Source organism: Geosmithia morbida, assembly GCF_012550715.1.
Source record: "Geosmithia morbida isolate 1262 chromosome Unknown scaffold_8, whole genome shotgun sequence".
In the NCBI taxonomy this organism is placed as follows: Eukaryota; Fungi; Ascomycota; class Sordariomycetes; order Hypocreales; family Bionectriaceae; genus Geosmithia; species Geosmithia morbida.
In genome coordinates this window covers 872617-892285 of record NW_023336195.1, presented here as the reverse complement: position 1 = coordinate 892285, position 19669 = coordinate 872617, and the positions used below count along the sequence as shown (strand labels likewise).

The 19669-nt window shown below is 55.0% G+C and overlaps 5 protein-coding genes across 5 annotated transcripts; 2 read left to right on the top strand and 3 right to left on the bottom strand.

Moving 5' to 3' along the window:
* Positions 1 to 4226: 4226 nt before the first annotated feature.
* Positions 4227 to 5869, top strand: GMORB2_7510 (Helix-loop-helix DNA-binding domain; the record flags this gene model as incomplete). Its single annotated transcript, XM_035469475.1, has 3 exons — positions 4227 to 4371; positions 4466 to 5043; positions 5474 to 5869. 3 exons carry the CDS (start codon positions 4227 to 4229, stop codon positions 5867 to 5869), a joined length of 1119 nt encoding a protein of 372 aa, XP_035321170.1.
* Positions 5870 to 8697: 2828 nt separating this feature from the next.
* Positions 8698 to 10274, top strand: GMORB2_7509 (Fungal Zn(2)-Cys(6) binuclear cluster domain; the record flags this gene model as incomplete). The annotated part of the gene is made up of 3 exons (XM_035469474.1): positions 8698 to 9756; positions 9898 to 9985; positions 10081 to 10274. Coding segments are annotated over 3 exons (1341 nt in total), but the record flags the coding sequence as incomplete, so codon positions are not given.
* Positions 10275 to 11024: 750 nt separating this feature from the next.
* GMORB2_7508 (Glycosyl hydrolases family 18) lies at positions 11025 to 12050 on the bottom strand (the record flags this gene model as incomplete). The annotated part of the gene is made up of 1 exon (XM_035469473.1): positions 11025 to 12050. The coding sequence occupies one exon, from the start codon at positions 12048 to 12050 to the stop codon at positions 11025 to 11027; it is 1026 nt and encodes a 341-aa protein (XP_035321168.1).
* Positions 12051 to 13675: 1625 nt separating this feature from the next.
* Positions 13676 to 15325, bottom strand: GMORB2_7507 (Sugar (and other) transporter; the record flags this gene model as incomplete). The annotated part of the gene is made up of 1 exon (XM_035469472.1): positions 13676 to 15325. The coding sequence occupies one exon, from the start codon at positions 15323 to 15325 to the stop codon at positions 13676 to 13678; it is 1650 nt and encodes a 549-aa protein (XP_035321167.1).
* A 1582-nt stretch (positions 15326 to 16907) lies between these two features.
* Positions 16908 to 18772, bottom strand: GMORB2_7506 (Fungal trans; the record flags this gene model as incomplete). Its single annotated transcript, XM_035469471.1, has 3 exons — positions 16908 to 17952; positions 18034 to 18459; positions 18558 to 18772. The coding sequence occupies 3 exons, from the start codon at positions 18770 to 18772 to the stop codon at positions 16908 to 16910; spliced, it is 1686 nt and encodes a 561-aa protein (XP_035321166.1).
* Positions 18773 to 19669: the final 897 nt, after the last annotated feature.

The following is a 19669-nucleotide window of genomic DNA, read 5'->3' as shown; positions in this document are numbered from 1 at the left end:
CTGCTCTACCCGTACAGTGCAATACCCTCTCATCATGTCCCGATGCTTCTCTCTGACGGAAAACGTGCTGCTGCTGCTAGTCTAGTACGGCTCAGGTAGTACTCACATCCCGCGGACCATGTCGAGGAGGAGGAGGAGGTACCGGGTACAATGGCACATGGGATAAGGATCTCTCGACCCTCGTTCTGACCAACCTGGCAACAAAAAATCCCATGATGCGCGGGATCGGCTATTTTAGTGGCTTTTGATGGTGTGGTGCCGTCATTGGCATGCGCTCGAGTCAACTGTTCTGTCGGGGGGGGGCTGGGGGTTGGTCGGTCGGTTTGTTGCTGTTGTTGTTGTTGTTGTTGTTGTTGTTGTTGTTATTGTCGTTATTGTTGTTTGGACACATATCAAGGGTTACCTGGATCTCGGCCAGCATGTTCATCAGCAGTTATCCCGACGATGGGACTCATGCACTCGTACTCGTACTCTCCAGGTAGCAATCCCATATTAATATAGTAGATGATACGCCATCAGCACAAGTCCCGTGCTAGTACGGAGCACGTATTTATCATTATACGATACTATATAATACGAGCACTCGTACGAATAATCTGTAACCTGTACATACCTCTAGGCCCCCGTCTCCCACACACCCAACATGCAGCAGAGTAAGAGTGATAATACTGTTTGCTGGTAACATCAACTATGCCGTACTACTCGACCTCTACCAATCTGCCGTCGCCAATAGATTCGGTTGGCTGCAGCCTCCCATGTACGACCGCATTCTTCTTGATGCTTTACGGGCGGCAGCGGAACATCTGACCAACTTTTTTTCTTTTTTTAATAAACAAAATAGTATCGAATTGTTTTTTTTTACTCTCTTATTCTTTATTCCTTTCTTTTTTTCTCTCTTATTTGCTTTTATTAACCAACCCCCCCCCCTTTCATTTCTTCTCTGTATTAAACGGCAAATGGTACCGTGTCCTACCCGCCCTCGTGCATGTGTGCTCGCCTGTGCTGCTGCAAACTGTACCTGTCTGTACATGTACAGGTACGTACTCTGGCCGGCATGCACACTACTGCGATGCCACGAGTCTATCCTTGGCTGGTTATCTCGCACGTGCATCGGATTTCTATGGGAGATGCGACGCTACGAGTAATGCACATGGGACGAGTACATACGAGTACAGGATAGCAGCAACAGCAGCAGCAGCAAGACTAATAGTAATACCATGGTAGCATACGGAGTACAAAGTCTACCATCAAATTTCTCGCCCAGCATCATCACCGCTACGATTACTCCGTACCGTGCTCCGTAAGAGAAAAGAAAAGAAACGAGAAAAAGAAAGAAGAAGAGAGAAGAAGAAGGAAAAGAGACGGATCTACGAGTAATCTGTACTCATCTCTCTCACTCTCTCACACACACACACACACACAAGTCCATCAGTGGGGAAAAGGGGAGAGAGAGTACAGAAAAAGAGGAGAAATGTCTTGCGGCTGGCTGGACCGAACGAGAAGACGGAACCAACTGACGACAAAAAAGAGGGACAGCGGAGATGAAAAACATGGCAGTCACAAGCTGTTCCGATGCGCATTGTCTGTGCACCTATGCAACCATCGTGATCGGGCGAGCCCAAGTCTACAGAGCATCACATGTACTCGTAATACAGCATCTCGAAACCGAGTGGGTGGCTTGCATGCGAGGATCCTACGAGAATTACCCGTAGGACTCCCCGTAGGACTCCCCGTAGGACTCCCCGTACTTGCCGACTCCCAGCTTGTGCACATGCCGCCGCGGTGGGATGATTCGATGCCGTCACGTATCGTGTACTCGTATCGAGACTGATACCTGTGATCTGTACTCCGTACCTTTACTGGAATTAGTAATATGAATAAACCTAGTAATAATGATAATAGTACTCGTACTGCTACTCGCAGTAATAACGTAGTCATGGTACAGGTAGAATGTCGTGGTGATGGCGAGATGATAATAAGAAGAAAAAAAAGATGGAAAAAAAAAAAAGAAAAGCTACCAGCATCTCCTTACTCCACAGATAATTAAAGAGAGAAGAATCAAAGCTACGGGTACTCATATTATTCCCAGAGATCCCATCAGATCCAACCAGGATCAGTCCGGACAGGGTCATAGTGTTACTATATGTAGTATCCGTACAGGTACAGGTACGAGCAGGACGGTATATAGTAATATCATATATAGAGAAAGGCAGACCAAGGCAGACCAAGGCAGACCGAGGCAGACCAAGGCAGAGAGGCAACGAGGCCAGGCTCAGAGAATCCCCGACCGCCGCGGAGGACAGTTACAGAGTCGTCAGTATCGCACTGTACACCAAAAACACATCTCTCTCTCTCTCTCTCTCTCCACAAGATAAGAAAGAGGGGAGACAGTTGGTGGTTCTTTCCTTCAAGAGTCTTGGCTTTGCTACTAGTATTGGTTAGTACACGGGCAGTTACTGCTGCTGCTGGCTGACGCTCAGTCGCTCTTTCCCTCCAGTCCCGATGCATGTGTGTGTGCACGAGTCAAATCTGACAATATCACACGCCCCCTCTTTTCTCTCTCTACAGGTATTACAGCCTACGGCTGAGTACAGGCACAGTTCCTCTCTGCACTTGTACACACGCCCCCACCCCCCCCTGGTACTCGTAAAACCCCACCCCTGAACGGCTCTTTTTTTTTTTTTTTTTGGCGCCGACCTCCTTCCCTTCCCGCCCCCTAGAGGGCCAGGGCACACGCCATGATAGCCACTGACCACACACCACGGACACTACATGTACTAATACGCACCCGCACACTCGCACACAAAGTTCCCAGGTACTCGTCGACCCGTGCATTGTACTCTGTACCTCTCCTCTCTTTCCGTCCCGCCATGGGTCCGTCCCTCCTGGCCATCTAAAGCCGAAGAGAAAGTACCCCATAGCTGTACTCTGGCAGCCTCTCTCTCCCTCTCTATCTTATTCCCCGTAATACTCGTAATATTACTACTACCACCACTAATAATACGGGTATTCTGTAATCTTCTACTCTTCGTAACATGGGAAAATACTCCGTACGACTATCTGTAGGTACGGGTACTGATGCTACCATTACTACCAGTACTATTACAGTACTATTACTTCGTACCCGTTACTCGTTACTCGTACCCGCGTGCGCTCTGGCCTCTTTTGCTCTCTGCTTGTTCCAGCGGCTCGCATCCGTACTCCGCAATACTTGAGTGAGAGGCACGAAGAGGAAATCGAGAAGAGAGAGAGAGGGAGAGAGAGAGAGAGATACCGTGAGAGTACCAATCCTGCATTACCCGCTAAACTTCTTCTCATGTCCACACATTACAAGTTCCCCAGTCCCCAGTCTACTCTCTAACTCGTGCTTCCCCCATCTCTCACACCCACGCTCCCTTTCCCGATTTCCTCGCTCTCTTCGTCATTCTCGCATTCTCGCTGTAAAACCGCCTTCTTCTTCTCTTTACGACTTTACAACCATCACCCTCTTCTCTCTCCTTCTTCTCCTCCTTGCTTCGACCATTTCTGTCTTGAACATGCCGGGTTTCGTGGTATAGAGGACAACGCCCACTGATTGCGTCTTTTCGCCCACCTCCCCTCTCTCTTTATTTTTTATTTATTTTGTAACTACTGTTCCTTCAGACTCCCCTGCCTCGCGCACACACACCATTCAGGGCCGTCGCCTTTTTTTTGTCCCCCCCCCCCCCCCCCCCCCCAAAAAAATTGTTCTTTTCCCTCTTCTCCTTCGAAAAGCGGATACGTGTATGTAGCATTTACTCAGGGACAAACCACCACCACCTTCTTCCCCCCCCTCTCGACTGACCTTCGTGCCGCCCATTTCCACCACCTCGACGCCCGTTCTGCTCCAGGACGCCACGGGACCTTTTTATTCTCCTCGATTCCCTTGTCGTCCTTATTCCTGTACGACTTCTACACGTCACTCTTTTGCCCACTATACATTCCCCAACCGATCTCCCGAGTCGATTTCCCTTTCCTTGTCCCCCTCGCCAGAGGGCCAATACGTCGACATCCTCCTCGCTTTCGAAACGACGACGACGACGACGACAACTTCGTCCCTCTGTCTGACATCCCGAACAACGGCCACGCTCTCTCGAACCTCCACCCTGCCCCTCGCCCCCTCGTACTCTCACCCAATCAACCCCTCCCTACTAGACGTCGACCGGCCGCCAACGCGCACAAACCAACCGACCCCACGCTGAACAGAGATGGAGGCACAGCCCAGGCCTCAGCCTCCCAAGGCTGCCGGCCTGACCAATATCCTTAACAAGGAAGAGCACCCGGCCAGCACCAACGGTGCGCCGCCGCTGCGTGATTCCGGCTTCTACTCGACGGCCGACGTGTCGAGTAAACGTAAGTGCTCCCTGGCCCGGTCATCGGCCGAGCCCGAGCCGGTCCTAGACCACCCGCCGTGCCCACCCGCCGTGCTCACCAGCGCTCCCTGCAGATACTTCGGCCGCCTCCTTTGTCAATGGCATGAGCCCTGCCCCCTCGGGCTACCAGTCGTCGATCGACAAGACGCCCTCCCCCGTCGCCGGCCACGTGTCCCACTCACTCGTCTCCCCGCCCGCCAGCCACATGAGCGTCGCCTCGATGGTGTCGCCCGCATCCTCCCACGGCCCCGAAATTCGCCGACCGGAGCACCAGTCCTCGATGGAGTCGACCCAGAGCGCTTCGACCCTGGCCGGCGGACCCGACCCGGCACTGCTGTCGCGGCGCGAGAGCGTCGACAGCAGGATCAACCAGGGCCTGAGCGACATGCGCCTCGGCAACTCTCCCTACGCCACCCACAACCACTCGACCACGTCCATCCAGAACACGCTCAACTCGCAACGCCACCCGCGCGCCGGCCTCGACGCGCCCCCCGTCCAGCGCATCTCCAACGGCTACGCCCCCAGCGCCGAGCGCAACCCCGAGTCCAGGACCGCCAGGACCGCCCCGGCCATCACCGGACCCGCCACCGGCCACATCGCCCGCGCCGCCGAGCCCACCAAGGGCCAGGCCTGGGCCTTCCCCGAGGAGGAGGTCCAGAGGATCAGCCAGCCCCAGCCGCAGCACCCCTACGACCTGTCGAGGCGGAGCAGCATCTCCGAGTCCATCGCCAGCAGCCAGCTCACGGCCGACTCGCGACTGCCCCCCGGCCAGAGGAGGCTCGACGACGGCCCCTCGCCACCCGACGACTACCCCATGCACATGCAGCACCAGCAGCTGACCGACCTCCAGGCCGCCGAGCTGGGCGGCAACCAGCCCTACAGCCGCACCCCCGAGCTCCGCGTCAGCCACAAGCTGGCCGAGCGCAAGAGGAGGACGGAGATGAAGGAGCTCTTTGACGCCCTGCGCGACGAGATGCCCCAGGAGAGGGGATCCAAGGCCTCCAAGTGGGAGATCCTACAGAAGGGTGAGCATCGGTACCCCCCATCTGCCGTGCGCAGGACAGACAAGCCCGTGCTGACAGACGATACAAACAGCCATCAACGAACACCGCCACCAGAAAGAGTATATCCAGACCATCCAGGCCAAGTACCAGGCGCTTGCCCACGAGAACGACGTGCTCCGCCGAGAGCTCCAGGCTTACCGAGGGGAGGCCCCCGGCTCCCAGTACCGAGATGCGTCCTCGCAGCCGCCGCCCCCGCCGCCGTCCGCCTCCGCACCGGCACCGCCGCCATCGCAGCACGCCGGCGGACCCTACGAGTACGCCGCAGCAGGGTCGTCGAGCAGCAGCAGGACAGAGCTGCCGCCGCTGCGGTCGCTGAGCAGCAGCATACACGGCGGAGGGGGGCCCGACTCGATGATGGGAGTGCAGTATGACACGCCCGGCAGCGCCAACGGATATCGCCAGGAGCGTTACTAGGACAGCTGTTTACCGTCATCTATGCTCTGCCGGGATTTCCGGTGTCGTCTTGTTCTGAACCGATACGACAAGGTCATGACCTGCATGCTCTCTTCTCTACATCTACCGCCCTCTCTCCTCCTCCTCCTCCTCCTCCTCCTCCTCCTCCTCCCCCTCTTCTTCGTCGTCTTCTTCATCTTCTCCGTCCACTCCTCTCCCACCGTGGATTTTTCTGAAATCTTTCCCGCTGGATATCTTTCCTTCCCTGTCGGGATCCCTCCCCCACGCCGAGCTTTCACGTCTACAGCGTCTACGAATACAAAAAGACGAAACATACGACTTAATTTTGTTTCTACGTCTTGACAGCGCTCGAATCAGACCTTGGTTCCATGTTTTATTACTCTGGTTTTCTTGTCTTGTTCTTGTCTCTATCTTTTCTTCCTCATCTGGCATTCTCCCAGTTCCTTTTTCTTATATGCTGCGGCTTCTATTCTAGCCATCTGGTCTCCCTCGCCCCATCCTGTTGTTCGCGTCTGGCCTCGTCTAGAAACACCCTGAAAAGGAGCTTATAATGTACAGCAGAGGGGTTTCCTCTCGCAGCTTACAGCATTTGACGATATTCACCGTCGTCTTTTTTTTCTTCCTTTGCTCTCCTCTCCTCTGTTTCCCACTCTCTTCATCTTCGGGTTCTTTTTTTTCTTGACACTTTTGTTTTTCTCTCTGTTTTTATATATAAACATATATATGGGGTCTTTCCTTTACGGCAAGGAAACAAGAAGGTTTCTTTCCATATTTCTCCTATCTGACTTTCTGGATGCGGAAAAGCAAGAAAAAATAAAACAAAAGCAAGAAAAAAAAAACAAGTTTGACAAAAATGGGGGTCTGAAGATGTCTTTTTTTCTGTCTTTTTCTTTACGTTTCTCTTGACCTCTCTCTTCTCCTGATCTCTGTTGACTCTAGATTGGAAAAGAGAAGGTTCTTTCTTGTTTATCTCAATCTCTGATCAAAGAGAAGGAAGTCTTCTGCTCTATATCAATTCAAGACTGGAAAGAGAATATTCCTCACCTGATCTATATCGACTCCGGATCAGAAAGAAAGAGAAGAGAACGACGTGTCTCGTCAGGGTTCAGGTGATTATTGGAGTGAGTGGCGGAGTTTGGGACAAGAAAACAAATAAAGGGGTGGATAAGGAGGCTGCATATACCCAGGGTCAAGGGGTGGTTTTATTTCTTTCTCTCCGTTCTGTTCATCTTTTCTAATCTTCTTTTCCCAGAGTCGCTTCTTTCTGTTTCGGGAGACTTCTCTGCTATTTTGGAGGGTTCTCTTCTCTCCTTTCTATACGTTGTCTTTGTTTCTACATTGAAAGTTCTTCTGAGGATTTCGTCATCGGATTTTCAGACTTGCCATGTTTCTAGGTACACGAGTACAGTAGCGATGGGTGCAGCAGTAGTAGGTCATATTATGCGACGGAATGTCTGTAGGATCACGAATGCCCACTCCTGACTAGGAATGCCAATGCGCGTCAAGCGTCAAGTATGTCAGATGTAAGCGGGGGAGACCACATGGCTCTCTGCTGCCCTTGCGGGAGTTATCAACGTGGCACGGTTCGATTTCGTGGCAGTCATTACAGCAGTACGGATACGATAGGAAGTAATCGAAGCCGTAGTCCCACGTAGTGCAGTTTCACTATTGATGATACAATACCGTACGGAGCGATACGGAGTACCTGTAGTAGCAGTATATAGATATAGATGGTATAATACAGTCAGTGGAAAAGTGTCACGGACGAGGGACTACGGAGTAGACTGAGCGGACTTTGCGGACTTTTTCAGTAAAATTTTATTTTTATTTTATTTTCAATTTTATTTTCCAATTTCTAATCTTTAAACCCGTCGAGGGACTGATAAGACGGATTAGATAATTTGATCGTAGATATCCAACGATAAGGGGAATACGACTGCTACGATAACCAGTGACGATACGGAGTTACTTGTGATAAGATCTGAAAGACGCAGATAAGAAACTCTAATCCCGTACGGGTACAACACACACACACACACCCACGCACCCACGAGCGGACTTTTCCTGCTGACAATTATACTACGACGACATCCGGACTTGAGGAGGGTCCAAAGTCCGACTCGGTTCACGTCACACTCTCCAGGGTCACTCTCCTCCTTCCGTTTCACATCCTCATCCTCATCCTCGTCCTCTCCCTCTGTTCCTTACCTTCCTTCTCCTTCACTATACGTAAGCAGTATTATATACGTTCACGATAAAAAATTAAAGCACGGGAAAATGCTGTAAAGAAGAAAAGAAAAAGAAAAAGAAAAAAAAGCTCGATTGATTACATCATGGACGTTGAACCCCTCGATACCCTCTTGACAGCGACGACGACCACCCCCACCATCGCCACCGCGACGGCAACAGTAACACCGACAGCGACAGCGACAGCGACAGCGACAGCGACAGCAGCCGCATCCCGCCAGAAGAGCTGCAATGCCTGCGTCAGGGGGAAGAGACGCTGCGACAAGACGACGCCAAGGTGTACCCGGTGCGCAGCTAAAGGTCTAGACTGCGTGTACCAGAGGCATCCGCGCGGAGGAGGTCTATCGCAACAGCAGCCACTCCCCAAATTCAGCAGGAACAGCAACGGCAACAGGAACAGCGGCAGCAGCAGCAGCAGCAATGGCAATGGCAATGGCAATGGCAGCAGAAATGGAAACGGCAACGGCAACGGCAACGGCAACTATGGCAGCTACGACAGCTACAACAACAACTTCACCTCAGCCTCGTCCTCATCATCGTCTGCATCGTCATCCTCACCCCGCCACGCCGCAGCGATGGACATGTCTGCCGACTTCCCCATGAACTCGGATGATATATGCAGACAGATGCAGCAGCAGTTTGGAAGCAACAGCAACAGCAACAGCAACAGCAACGGCAACAGCAACAACAGCAACAGCAACAGCAATAACAACAGCGCCAACAGTAACAGCAACAGCAACGGCAACAGCAACGGCAACAATAGCGGCAGCGGCAACGATGCCCCCGAGATGCTTCAGCTGGATCCGAACCTGGACTTCACCATCGCTGACCTCCTCGGCCACAGCCCGCAAGACTCGCACGACGCCAACAGCCGGAACGGCAGCGGCAACCCCTGGAGTCTACCCATGTACTTTGGTGAGCCCAAAGCCGACTTCCCCATCGCCATGATGGCCACGCCGTCACCGCCACCGCCACCGCCGCCGCCGCCGCCGCCGCTACCGCCGCCGCCAGCGGTCGCACAGCCCGCATCGGCCCAGCAGCAGCAGGGGGGGCACAAGCACCCGATCCGGGACCTCACCCTCCTACGCGACGAGAGCAGGTGCGTCAGCACCGTCGACCCTCTGGTCGTGCACGACCCGCGCAGCCGCATGGGCTACATAATCCAGTACATGACCAAGATGCACGTGACGTTTGCGCGCACGCGCTGCCTGCCCTTCATCCACCACCGGCTGTACGCCTCCCGGCTGCCGCGGACCATGATGACGGCCTTCGCCGCCGCGTCTGCCTACGCGGGCCGCACGCCCGACACGAAGCCGTGGGTCATGAAGCTCCTGGGCGACGCGGCTGCCGACATCCTCGCCCACGGGGGGTGGGCCCGGCCCACCTCGGCCACGGCGTCGGCCTCGCCCGTCCCCGTCAACGCTGGTCCCCACAGCCCGCTCGAGAGGCTGGCCCGCGTCCAGGCCATGGTGCTGCTCGACTCGATGCGTATCTTTGACGGGGACATCCTCCTCCGGAACGCCGCCGAAGCCGACAATGTCGTCCTCGATGCCTGGATCGACGATCTCGTCATGCTCAGGGATGACCTCGAGAATGTTTTGGGCCATGCGCCGAATAATCAGACTCCAAAGTCTTGGGATGTGTGTTTCCCCCCCCCCCTTTCTTTATCCTTTTTCTTCATCCTCTCTCCTTCTTTTTCTTTTGTTTTTTTTCTTCTTGTTTCTTATCTGTTGTGTGTTGTGACCTTGATAAAAGATGGACTGACAAGAAGGGTAATATAGGCCTGGATTCTACTCGAGAGCATTCGAAGAACAGTTGTCATGGCATTACCTATGAAGTGTCTTTTACATCTTATGAAGCAGCCCCAAAGTGAGTTTTTTTTTTTTTTTTTACTTTGTAATGGAGGCAGGAGGCAGAAGAAGAAGAAGAAGAGACGAAACAAAACAAACTGACTCCCGTTTTAGTCGGCCCTTGCATGCAACCATCCAAAACATCGTGGACTGCCTCGCAACACCTCTGGACGGCAGGCACATCCGTCGATTTTTACCATTCCTGGCGAACAAAGCCCCGTTGGTGGATCACTGATTGGGATTTTGACGATTTCTGGATGTATGCCCGTGCAGAGGATGCCGACGAGTTTACGAAGCTGCTTCTGACCATGTGAGTCTCTTTTTTTTTGGTCTATCTGTACAAGAGAAAAAGAAGCAGGAGAAGAAAGAGAAATGCCGACAGCTAACATGATATAGTCAACTTGGACCAGAAGTAATGGATCATTACATGCGCGGAGACGGAACGAGACCGGTAACAATTTGATATCTGCATGTGCACATCAGCTACCACGTAACCATGTCTGTACGATTTGGATGACGCAAGAGACACACAAAGAAGCAAAGAAGGGAAAAGGAGAAGAAGACTCTTCTTCTCAGTGATGACACTTTAGGGGAAAGGAACGGATATATACATGTACGTATACGTCTTACATATATAACTTGGGACAGAATGATTTGACGGAACTGTTCATGCAATGTGTAATGTACGTCTGGGATCTGGTTATTCAGGAAAATTAAAAGAATTCCTCACTCTGATAAACCCTCTATACCAAGTTTTCATCACGGCGGCAATGACGACGATGACGACGACGACGACGACCACCACCACCACCACCACCACCACGAAAAGAAGGTGGAGACGGGGTTATTGACAAGAGAAAGAGAGAGAGAGAGAGAGAGAGAGACATACACAAGCCGTGCAGGACGAGAGATAAGATCGGTATATAGTACCACCAAGGCACACGTAATTTCGAATACGACGAATACGGTATTCGTCCAAGCAGGTTTTATTATATAGGGTTGGACGTTCAGGAGAGTTATATCTACAAGAAGAGATGACTTGCCCCAGAACAGCGGCCCTAGGCAGTACCGAGATCGTCCTTGAGGTTGTCGCCGAAGGTCCAGTCCTTGGAACCATCCCAGTTGGCAGACCAGGTCATGATGCCCTTGAGCTCGCCGTCGTAGCTGTCCCAGGCCTGCGACACGAGGTCAGGGGCCATGTAGCCGGAGCCGGCACCGTCCTGGGCCGGCAGGCCGGGGACCTGCATGCCGTAGGGGACGGTGATGGTGGTGCCCTGGACGTCGAGGCCGCTGTCGAGGCAGTCGGTTTGGGCGATGAAGCCGTCGACGGTTCCGGCGGCGTAGGACGTGCCGTCGCAGCCGTACATCTCGCCGTTGTAGTACTGCATGTTGAGCCACCACAGGCGGCCGTTGTCGACGTACTTCTTGATGATGGGGAGGTAGGCGCCCCAGATGCTGGCGTAGGTGACGGAGCCACCGGTGACGTAGGCCGTCTCGGGGGCCATGGTGAGGCCGAAGTTGTCGGGCATCTGGTCGAGGATGCCGTCAATGATGTAGACCAGGTTCTCCTGGGACGTGGACAGCGTCGCCATGTCGCCGTCGCCCGACAGTCCGCTCTCGATGTCGATGTCGATGCCGTCAAAGTTGTACTCCCGGAGGATCGGCACCACCGTCGACACGAACCTGTCGGCCACGTCGCGCGACGTCAGGTCCACCGCCGCCGTCGCCCCGCCGATCGACAGGAGGACCGTCGTGCCCGCCGCCTTGGCGTTGCACATCTCCTCCGGGGTCGACACCTTGACCCCCGTGTCCATGCCGTCCTCCCACAGCGCCGTGCCGTCCGGTTCGATGACGGGGAACGCCGCCGCGAGGACGTTGTACCCGTGCGAGAGGAATACGGGGTCGTCGATCGACGCCCACCCGAACCCGGGGTGCACGCCGTTGCTCGACCCGTCCCAGTTCTCCCAGTAGCCCACCAGGACCTTGCCGTCGGGTATGCCCTTAGTGTCGCACGTGCTCTGCGCCCATGCCGTTGACGCGCTGCCCAGCAGCAGCGTCGCGGCCAGCGTCTTGATACCAGCCATGATGTTTCGAGTTGTCAAGTGATGTGTATATATGTAAAAGGAGTGTGGTGAATATGAACGAGAAGAAGAATCAGTGCTCTGAAGAGAGAGAGAGAGAGAGAGAGAGAAAAGAGATAGTCCGACCAGGGACATCGAGTATGTCTCGTCTCTTCCTTTATAGGGTCGAGGCATGCATTTGACTGTCCTCCTCCTCACCCTCGTGGCCCTCGGCGTGATGATATGCTCCCATCCATCATGCCCGGTAGCAATCTGGAGATGCTTGCTTGTGCGGAGCGCAACCCCCCCCCCCTTGCACGCGACCTGAAGATAAGCTGCCAATGGTGTTGTGGTATCCGTCTGATTCGGGCAGGTGTAAGGGACATGAGAGCTGACTTCCCGGCGGTTGCGTCGCCGGTTCGTGCAGCCGGACATCAGAGAGGTTGGACATGACCCGGTTGACAGGGCCGCGGAACAGTAACGTAGCATTGTGCCGATATGCGGTCACACGGCTGGATCAGGTAGGTGCGTACATGATCTCATGTCCTATGCATCTTCCCATAATCAAACCCTGGATATGGAACGTAGAATCAATTGCCAACGGTTACGGTCATCGGTACTGAAGAGTCTCACAAGATGCAGATCTTGGCTCTGTTTTCTCCGACGGTACGTCACATCGGTAGTTTGATCATTCGGTGTCATGCAACAGTTGTGGTGGAACCTGACGCCGCCGTTTGGGCTTATACATGTACTGTATGTACGAAGATATGCTCATACTGTAATGATACCGTGGTAAAGGGAAGGGAGCGCAGTCTTCATCATGCAAGAATACAGTGCTCGTGAGTGTGCTCCCGCTGATGGATGAATCACATATACTCTCGCACAAGTAGAGGAGTATCTTCCCTCGGTTGCGATCCTGGTAGTATTCGGAGTCTATCCAGACAGATGGAAGAGAGTCGTGTTTTGTCCGGTTACTCCATCATCAGCCAGATCCCTGCTATCAAGAGGAGGAAGAAGGTCGGTAATTCCGGGCTAGGCGCATGAGGGATGCCGGGGAAGAAACGGATGCTTCGGTGCAAAAGACGGTCAGACTTCGAGCCGACATGATGATCATGGACCATGGTCTGTAGGACTTGCGCGGGAATGGAAGCAACGAGCCGACAAGATCAGAAGCGTACAAGTATAAGTCACCGCCAGGTTACTCAACACCAAGGTCACGGAGACCGTGGTGACAAGTGGTATGACGAGAATCTCTATTGGACAGACAGTTGGCAGCTACCTCCTGTTGAAGAAGTTTTCTCGAGTAAGAAGGAAATCTAGATTCGTCTGACTGATTATATACTAGACTGATAACACACTTGATGTGCTCATGGTCGGAACAGCTCAGGATGAGAAGAACGTTGTATATATAAATCTATCCAAACAATGCCACGTGCTAACCAAGGGGAAACCAAACAGAGGGAAGAAGAAGAAGAGATACGTCATCCAACGCCAAATATTCCCTGCCAATGCCGAGAGAATAGAGCCAATCCAGATGACGTCGCAAGTATATATGTACATGGCCAGCCCCAAAAGGAGCGGAAGAAGTTCAAGTCGAGTATGCCGAGCCTGTAATCAGGGCAGCTCAAGCCCAAGACAACGGCAGGTTTTCAATAACCCGTGACCTCCTCGTCGCTAGCAGGCGCCGGCTCGTCGGCCTTCCACGTGCCAAACTTCCGTGTGGGCACACGTGCCTCGAACATGCGGTCAATCTCCATGGTAGACCGGTCCTTCATCTCGGGGATGAAGAAGAAGATGAGGACGACGCCGATGGCGCACAGGGCGCCGAAGATGAGGCCCGTCTTGCCCCGCAGGTCGCCCTCGTCGCGGCTGAAGACGTAGGGCAGAGCGAGGCCCATGACGACGGAGAGGACCTCCTGCACCAGGCCACCGACGGCCTGGGACTTGGCCCTGAGGCGCAGGGAGCTCGCCTCTCCGGTGATGGCGTACGAGGCGGGCCAGACGCCCAGGCCGCAGACGACGGCGGCGGCGACCATGCAGCCGGCGGAGAAGAAGCCGGCGGCGCTGGTCTGCCAGAAGCCGGCGAAGCCCAGGGCGGACCAGAAGAGTCCGGCGACGGCCATGGTGGCCATGGAGGCGGGGCGCCTGCCGACCTTGCCGAGGACCCATATGCCCGCTAGGTTGCCGGCCATGCCGCAGACGATGCCGGCGACCATGACGAGCAGGGCGACGCCGGACTCGACGCCGACGCTCTGGAGGAAGACGCTCGCGTTGCCCAGCAGGTCGAGGCCGAACATGGCCTGGAAGCAGTTGGCCAGCAGGATGACCATTGTGCGGCGGCGGTTGGCGCCCCGCAGGAGGACGGCCCAGCCGACGCCGGCGTGCAGGGCCCGCTCCTCGTCAACGGTCCTCCGGGTGCGGCGCAGCATGACGTCCGGGTCGGCCCGCGGGGCGAACAGCCTCGCGGCGCTGCGGCGCGCCCCGGCCTCGTTCCCCTCGCGGACCCGGTAGGCCGGGCTCTCGGGCAGGAAGACGGACAGGACGAGCGACAGGCCGGCCAGCACCCACTGCGACCCGAAGGCGGCCAGGTATCCCCCGGGGCCGTCGAGGCCGTTGACGGCGAACAGGAGGACGGACCCCGTCAGCTGGCCGACGAGGTTGAAGGCCGGGATCAGCGACAGCGCGGGCGCCACCAGGGCCGGGGGGCAGTTCTCGGATATATAGGTGATGCAGACCACCTTGATGAGGCCGACGGACGAGCCCTGGACCGTCACCCCGGCCGTGAACACGGCCCTGCGAGCGCTGTGGGCCTCCTGGAAGCGCGAGAAGAAGATGAGCGTGATGGAAGCCGCCGACAGCACCGCCCCGGCCATCAGGCCGAGCCGTCGGCCGATCCTGTCCTGCAGCCACCCCGCCACCACGGAGCCGACCGCCGACCCGGCCGCCGACAGGCCCATGAAGAGCGACAGCCACATGCCCGGGATCGCCATCTCGCCGCCTATCCTCTCGCCAAAGTCCGCCTTGAAGGCGTCCACGCCCGGGATCGACCCGACAATCACCAGGTCGTACCCGTACGACACCACCGGAACCATGATGGCCACGCAGAAGGCCGCCACCTTGGGGTACCGCTTGATGGCTGTCCCCAGCGGCAGCCTGTTGGGCTCCACCTCTAGGTCCTCCACCTTGTCCGGCATCGGGTCCTTGATCGAGTAGCTGGAGTCGGTCTGGTATGGATCGTAGATGCCTGCGCTGTCCTCGGCCGACCTGGTGGGGGCTAGCCTGAGGCTTTCGCCAGGCATGATGACTGATTGTCTGCCTATCTATTCCGGTACCTGTCTGTTTGTTTTGGTAGTAGTTCTCAAACCTTTTGACTTTCTGTCGTGTTGTATAAGACGTGGTCGGTCGGCCGGTCGGTCGGTCTTCTCGTTAATTATTGAATTGCGAGTGATGATTGTGGAAGCAAGAGGAAGCCTTGACGACTCTTTATATCTTCAATTGATCGACAAGGCAGGGGAAACAGAAAGGATGAGGAGTGGCTGAGCGAGATCTCAAAACTTCGCATCCTCCACTGGATTCAGCAATGTTTGTAACGCGCATTGATAGACGATCGGGTTCAGTCCCCCCCCCCCTCTACACCTCACCATGTGTAAGCCGGGACGCCGGGAGAGGGACACGCCTGTCTCGGTAGATCGTCCCAGCCAACCCTCGGGAATGATACCTCAATGATTCGTTCATTACATGTGGTGTGGTATCGGTACCGTCTGCTGGATCATTCCCTAAATATAGATCATAAATCACTACGCCTCAGCCGGTAGGTGAGAAGCTGTGAAGCGCACGCGGCAGATCAACTTTGTCTTCTCGAAAAGGAGATGTAAGATTCGTATTACACCGCTAAATAGCATATATCCTGTCAGATTTCAAGGCTATGTGGAAGCACGAGTATATACGTAGCTCTGTTTATCTATCCATTTATCTACCCATTTATTTTATCCCATTCATTTATTCATTTATACATTTACTCATCCATCTACTTGACCAATTCTTTCATCATTCATCTTCTCCTTCTTTCCAAGAGAAAATAAACAAATATAAGATCCTCACCCTCGGAAAGTAGGCTGGTAAGTCAGAGAGGCTTGTACGTCAGCTTGGAATGCCCGACACTCGGCTCCGGACCCGGTTGTCGGCTTGCCGGATTTCGGCTCACCGGATTTCGGCTCCGATAAGCCATCCGGGCACGACATTTGTAAAACTCTTTCCCCTCCCCGTGCATTACGATGATAGTAAGACGCCTTGAAAAAAGAAAGCAAAAGAAGAGAAGAAGAAAGCAGTCCATAACTGCCGTCATGCTGTTGATCTGCAAAGACAACGGCGTGCGTCGCTTCGCCTTCTCATCCAGTAGCAGCGAGAGCGAGCTTCGCTCGCATGTAAGTCGTAGACAAGTCAAAACAGCCATCATGCTATATCTAAACCCCACGGCTCAGCACAGCCCGCAGAATAAGGTAGCCATCTTCTCTGTAATCTACACAGCACGGCATGTACAGCCAACTCCATAGACTCTAGAGCAGCACTTGCATCGTACGACCCAGCCATCCACGACTTTCACGGCGCATCATCAACCCCCCCCTTTCAAGATACGGCTCCTTCAGCTCTTCTTCCTGTGGCCAAAGCCAGTCCACCCCCATGCCTTGTGAGAGCCTCAAACTTTCCTTGCAAAGATATATCCCAGCACCTGGCTCCCCAAACGCTAGCCTTGACAGTCCCATGTGCCGTGTATCACGAGCATACCACGAGCCACTTACTCGGCCTCCACTGTGGAGAAGAAGAAAGCAGATGGCTTATACCATTACAAATTGCAACACAGATACGGCGGAGAAGACGGGGTCAGTACTCCATGGTGTAGAACTGCTGATCAAAGTCGATCATGCTGAGGATAGGGTCGTTCCACAGCTCCCTCATCATGGCCGGGCCGAAGCCAAAAGCATCGTATTCTTCGGGATACTGCTGACGATATGCGTCGTGCATGGGGTCGCTGGATGACTCCATCGTTGCCGTGGTCGTGGCCGTGGTCGTGGCCGTGGTCGTGGCATCGACAGTAGCAGTAGCAGCCATCCCGGCCGTTGTCGGCTCCGGTGCGCCATCGTCGGGCACCACGGCGGGGCGTCCGTGGACCTCGTCGACATTCGTCACGGTGTCGAGAAGGATGGAGATGCCCATGCGGTGTGTGAGCCGTAGCTTGTTGGGGTCCTTCTGCTCGGGCTTCAGGCGGGCCGAGGCCTCGAACAGGGTGGACATGCGGGCGTACTCGTCCTCCGGGCCGATGGAGCACGTCTTGAACTGCTCCTGGGCCAGGCATACGTGGTTGGCGGCCAGCTGCCTCTCCTCCTCGGAGGCCGAGGGGCTGTTGTGGAAGAACTTGAGGAGGAAGACGGTGGCGAGGGAGAGGCCGCGGTAGCGGTTCTTGGGGAAGCTGCGCTGCCTCTGCACGAAGGCTTCGTCTTGCTTGGCGTCGGGGCGGTCGTGCCACCCGGACGTGGCGATGTTGATGATGCGCAGGGCCACCGAGAAGGTGGTCCGGATCATGACCTGGCGCGACAGCGAGTCGCAGGGCGTCTTGGCGATGAAGAGCGTGTACAGGTGCATCTTGGCGTTGAGCACGCTGAACTCGACCTGTCTGGCCTGCGCCTCGCCCTCCAGGCCCTCGGGCCTCAGCGCCGTCAGCTCCGAGTCCAGGAGCCGGATCAGCGACAGCGCCGTCGGGTCGCCCAGGTCGCGGTTGAGCAGCGTGATGAACCTGGAGACCGTGAGCTGCACGCGCACGCGCGTGGTGAAGGCCGGCGGCATCGTGCTCTGGCGTAGGTAGTCCTGGATGACGGAGTGGTCCAGCTCGGATTCGATGAGCGTCGGGAGACCCATGTGCATGCTCAGTCTGGGAGGGTACAGCTATGCGGTCAGCTCTCCACTTCTCAGGAAGCCGGACCGGGGGTGAGCCGACGAGGAGGAGGCTTACGCTGTAGTCACGTAGAAGCAACCGAGCCACGCGTTGATGCGCGACTGCAGGGTCCCCGCCGGTCCCCGCAGCGGCGGCAGCATATGCTGCCGATCGAGGCCCATCAGGCGAGCGGCCTGCACGGCCACGCCGCAGTAGACGTAGCTGGGGTCGTGGGTCTGGCTGCGCACCGCCAGGGGCCACTCTATCACCAGGATCAGGGCCTGGACCTTGTGCAGCGGCAGCGGCGGCTCGAGGAGCTGCTGCTGGAGGAGCCTCGTGTACGGAGGTCTGAGCTGCCGGGCAATCTGGATGTGGTCCGGGAGGGGCGAGTGGTCCAGGACGACGATGACGATTGTCCAGAACAGAAACGGATACGACTCGTACATCCTGTCCATGGCCAGGGGGCCCAAGATGGGCAATTGTGGACGGAATAATCGAGTGAAACTTGGGGAGTGAGCGTGAGAGAAGTGTGAGCGAGGCTAGTCCGTCTCATGGAGAGAGAGAGAGAGAGAGAGAGAGAGAGAGAGAGAGAGGGTAGGTACGTTTTGAACAGGTCGACTGCCATCTGCGGCTCGATAAAGACCTCGCCGAGCGAGACGACGGACGCGGTGAAGTAGAAGTCGTCCTCGCCATCCTCGGCGACAGTATGGTCGTCCGAGGAGGCAGATCCCACGGGACCGGTATCCGTCCCGGAATCATGGTGATGGCTTCCATCCCAATCTCTGCGACTCCTGAGCTCCTGGAGTTCTCTAGCCATTGCCTCGAAGCGTCTGATTGCAATTTTCAAGTGTCAGCAAAAGAAGTTGCACACACACACACACAAATACTAAACATGCGAGACAGAAAGGGGGAGAGAGAGAGAGAGAAGGGGGGGAGGGGGAGGGAGTTTCCTACTTTTTCGCCGGTGTCCTTCTAAACGATGCATCGACATTGCAAAAGAGTTGCTTGGCCTCACATCTCGAACATGGGCTAGGAAATCGATCTCTTGAATCGCATTTGAGCTAGTATAGTTGCTTGATTTTTAGCATCTCTCCTTCTCCATGTCCCGTCTACAATGCGCTGTACGTCTTTTTCTTCTTCTTCTTCCCTCTCTCCCTCTTTCTTTCTTCTTTCTTCTCTCTCTTTTTTTTTTTTTTAGTCCATACCTTTGATTGTCTGCATTCAGTACAAGTCTTGACTGACCGTCTCACGGTGTTCTGTGCAGCAGAAGCCATAGTATGGTGAAGATGTGTGTGCGTGTGCGTGTGTGTGGTCTCCGCGTTGGTGATATCGGAAGCTCGAATTCGATCGTCATAGGGCTAGGTGCGGTGAATGCCTTCTTCATATGCTGGCCCCCATTCGGTTCTGCAGGACCCCCTTCCTCCCTTCAAGGTTCTTCTGAAACTGGGTGACACGGGACAGGATGAAGGTTTTATTATTTCCTCTCCTTCTCTCCCTCCTTCTCTCACCCCGTCGCGTGAAGAGAAGATGGTAATCGTACGTGCTCGCAGCAGTGCGGCTAAGAATGGGGCTGGGGTTTTGAGAGGGAGGGGGGATGGGTATCGGCAGTACTCTGATAAGAGGTAGATAACGGTAGTGTCTTCTCACCAGCACGTTATCATTATGTTGAAAAGCAGTAGAAGGTGAGTGGGAGGAGGAGGAGGAGGAAGAGGAG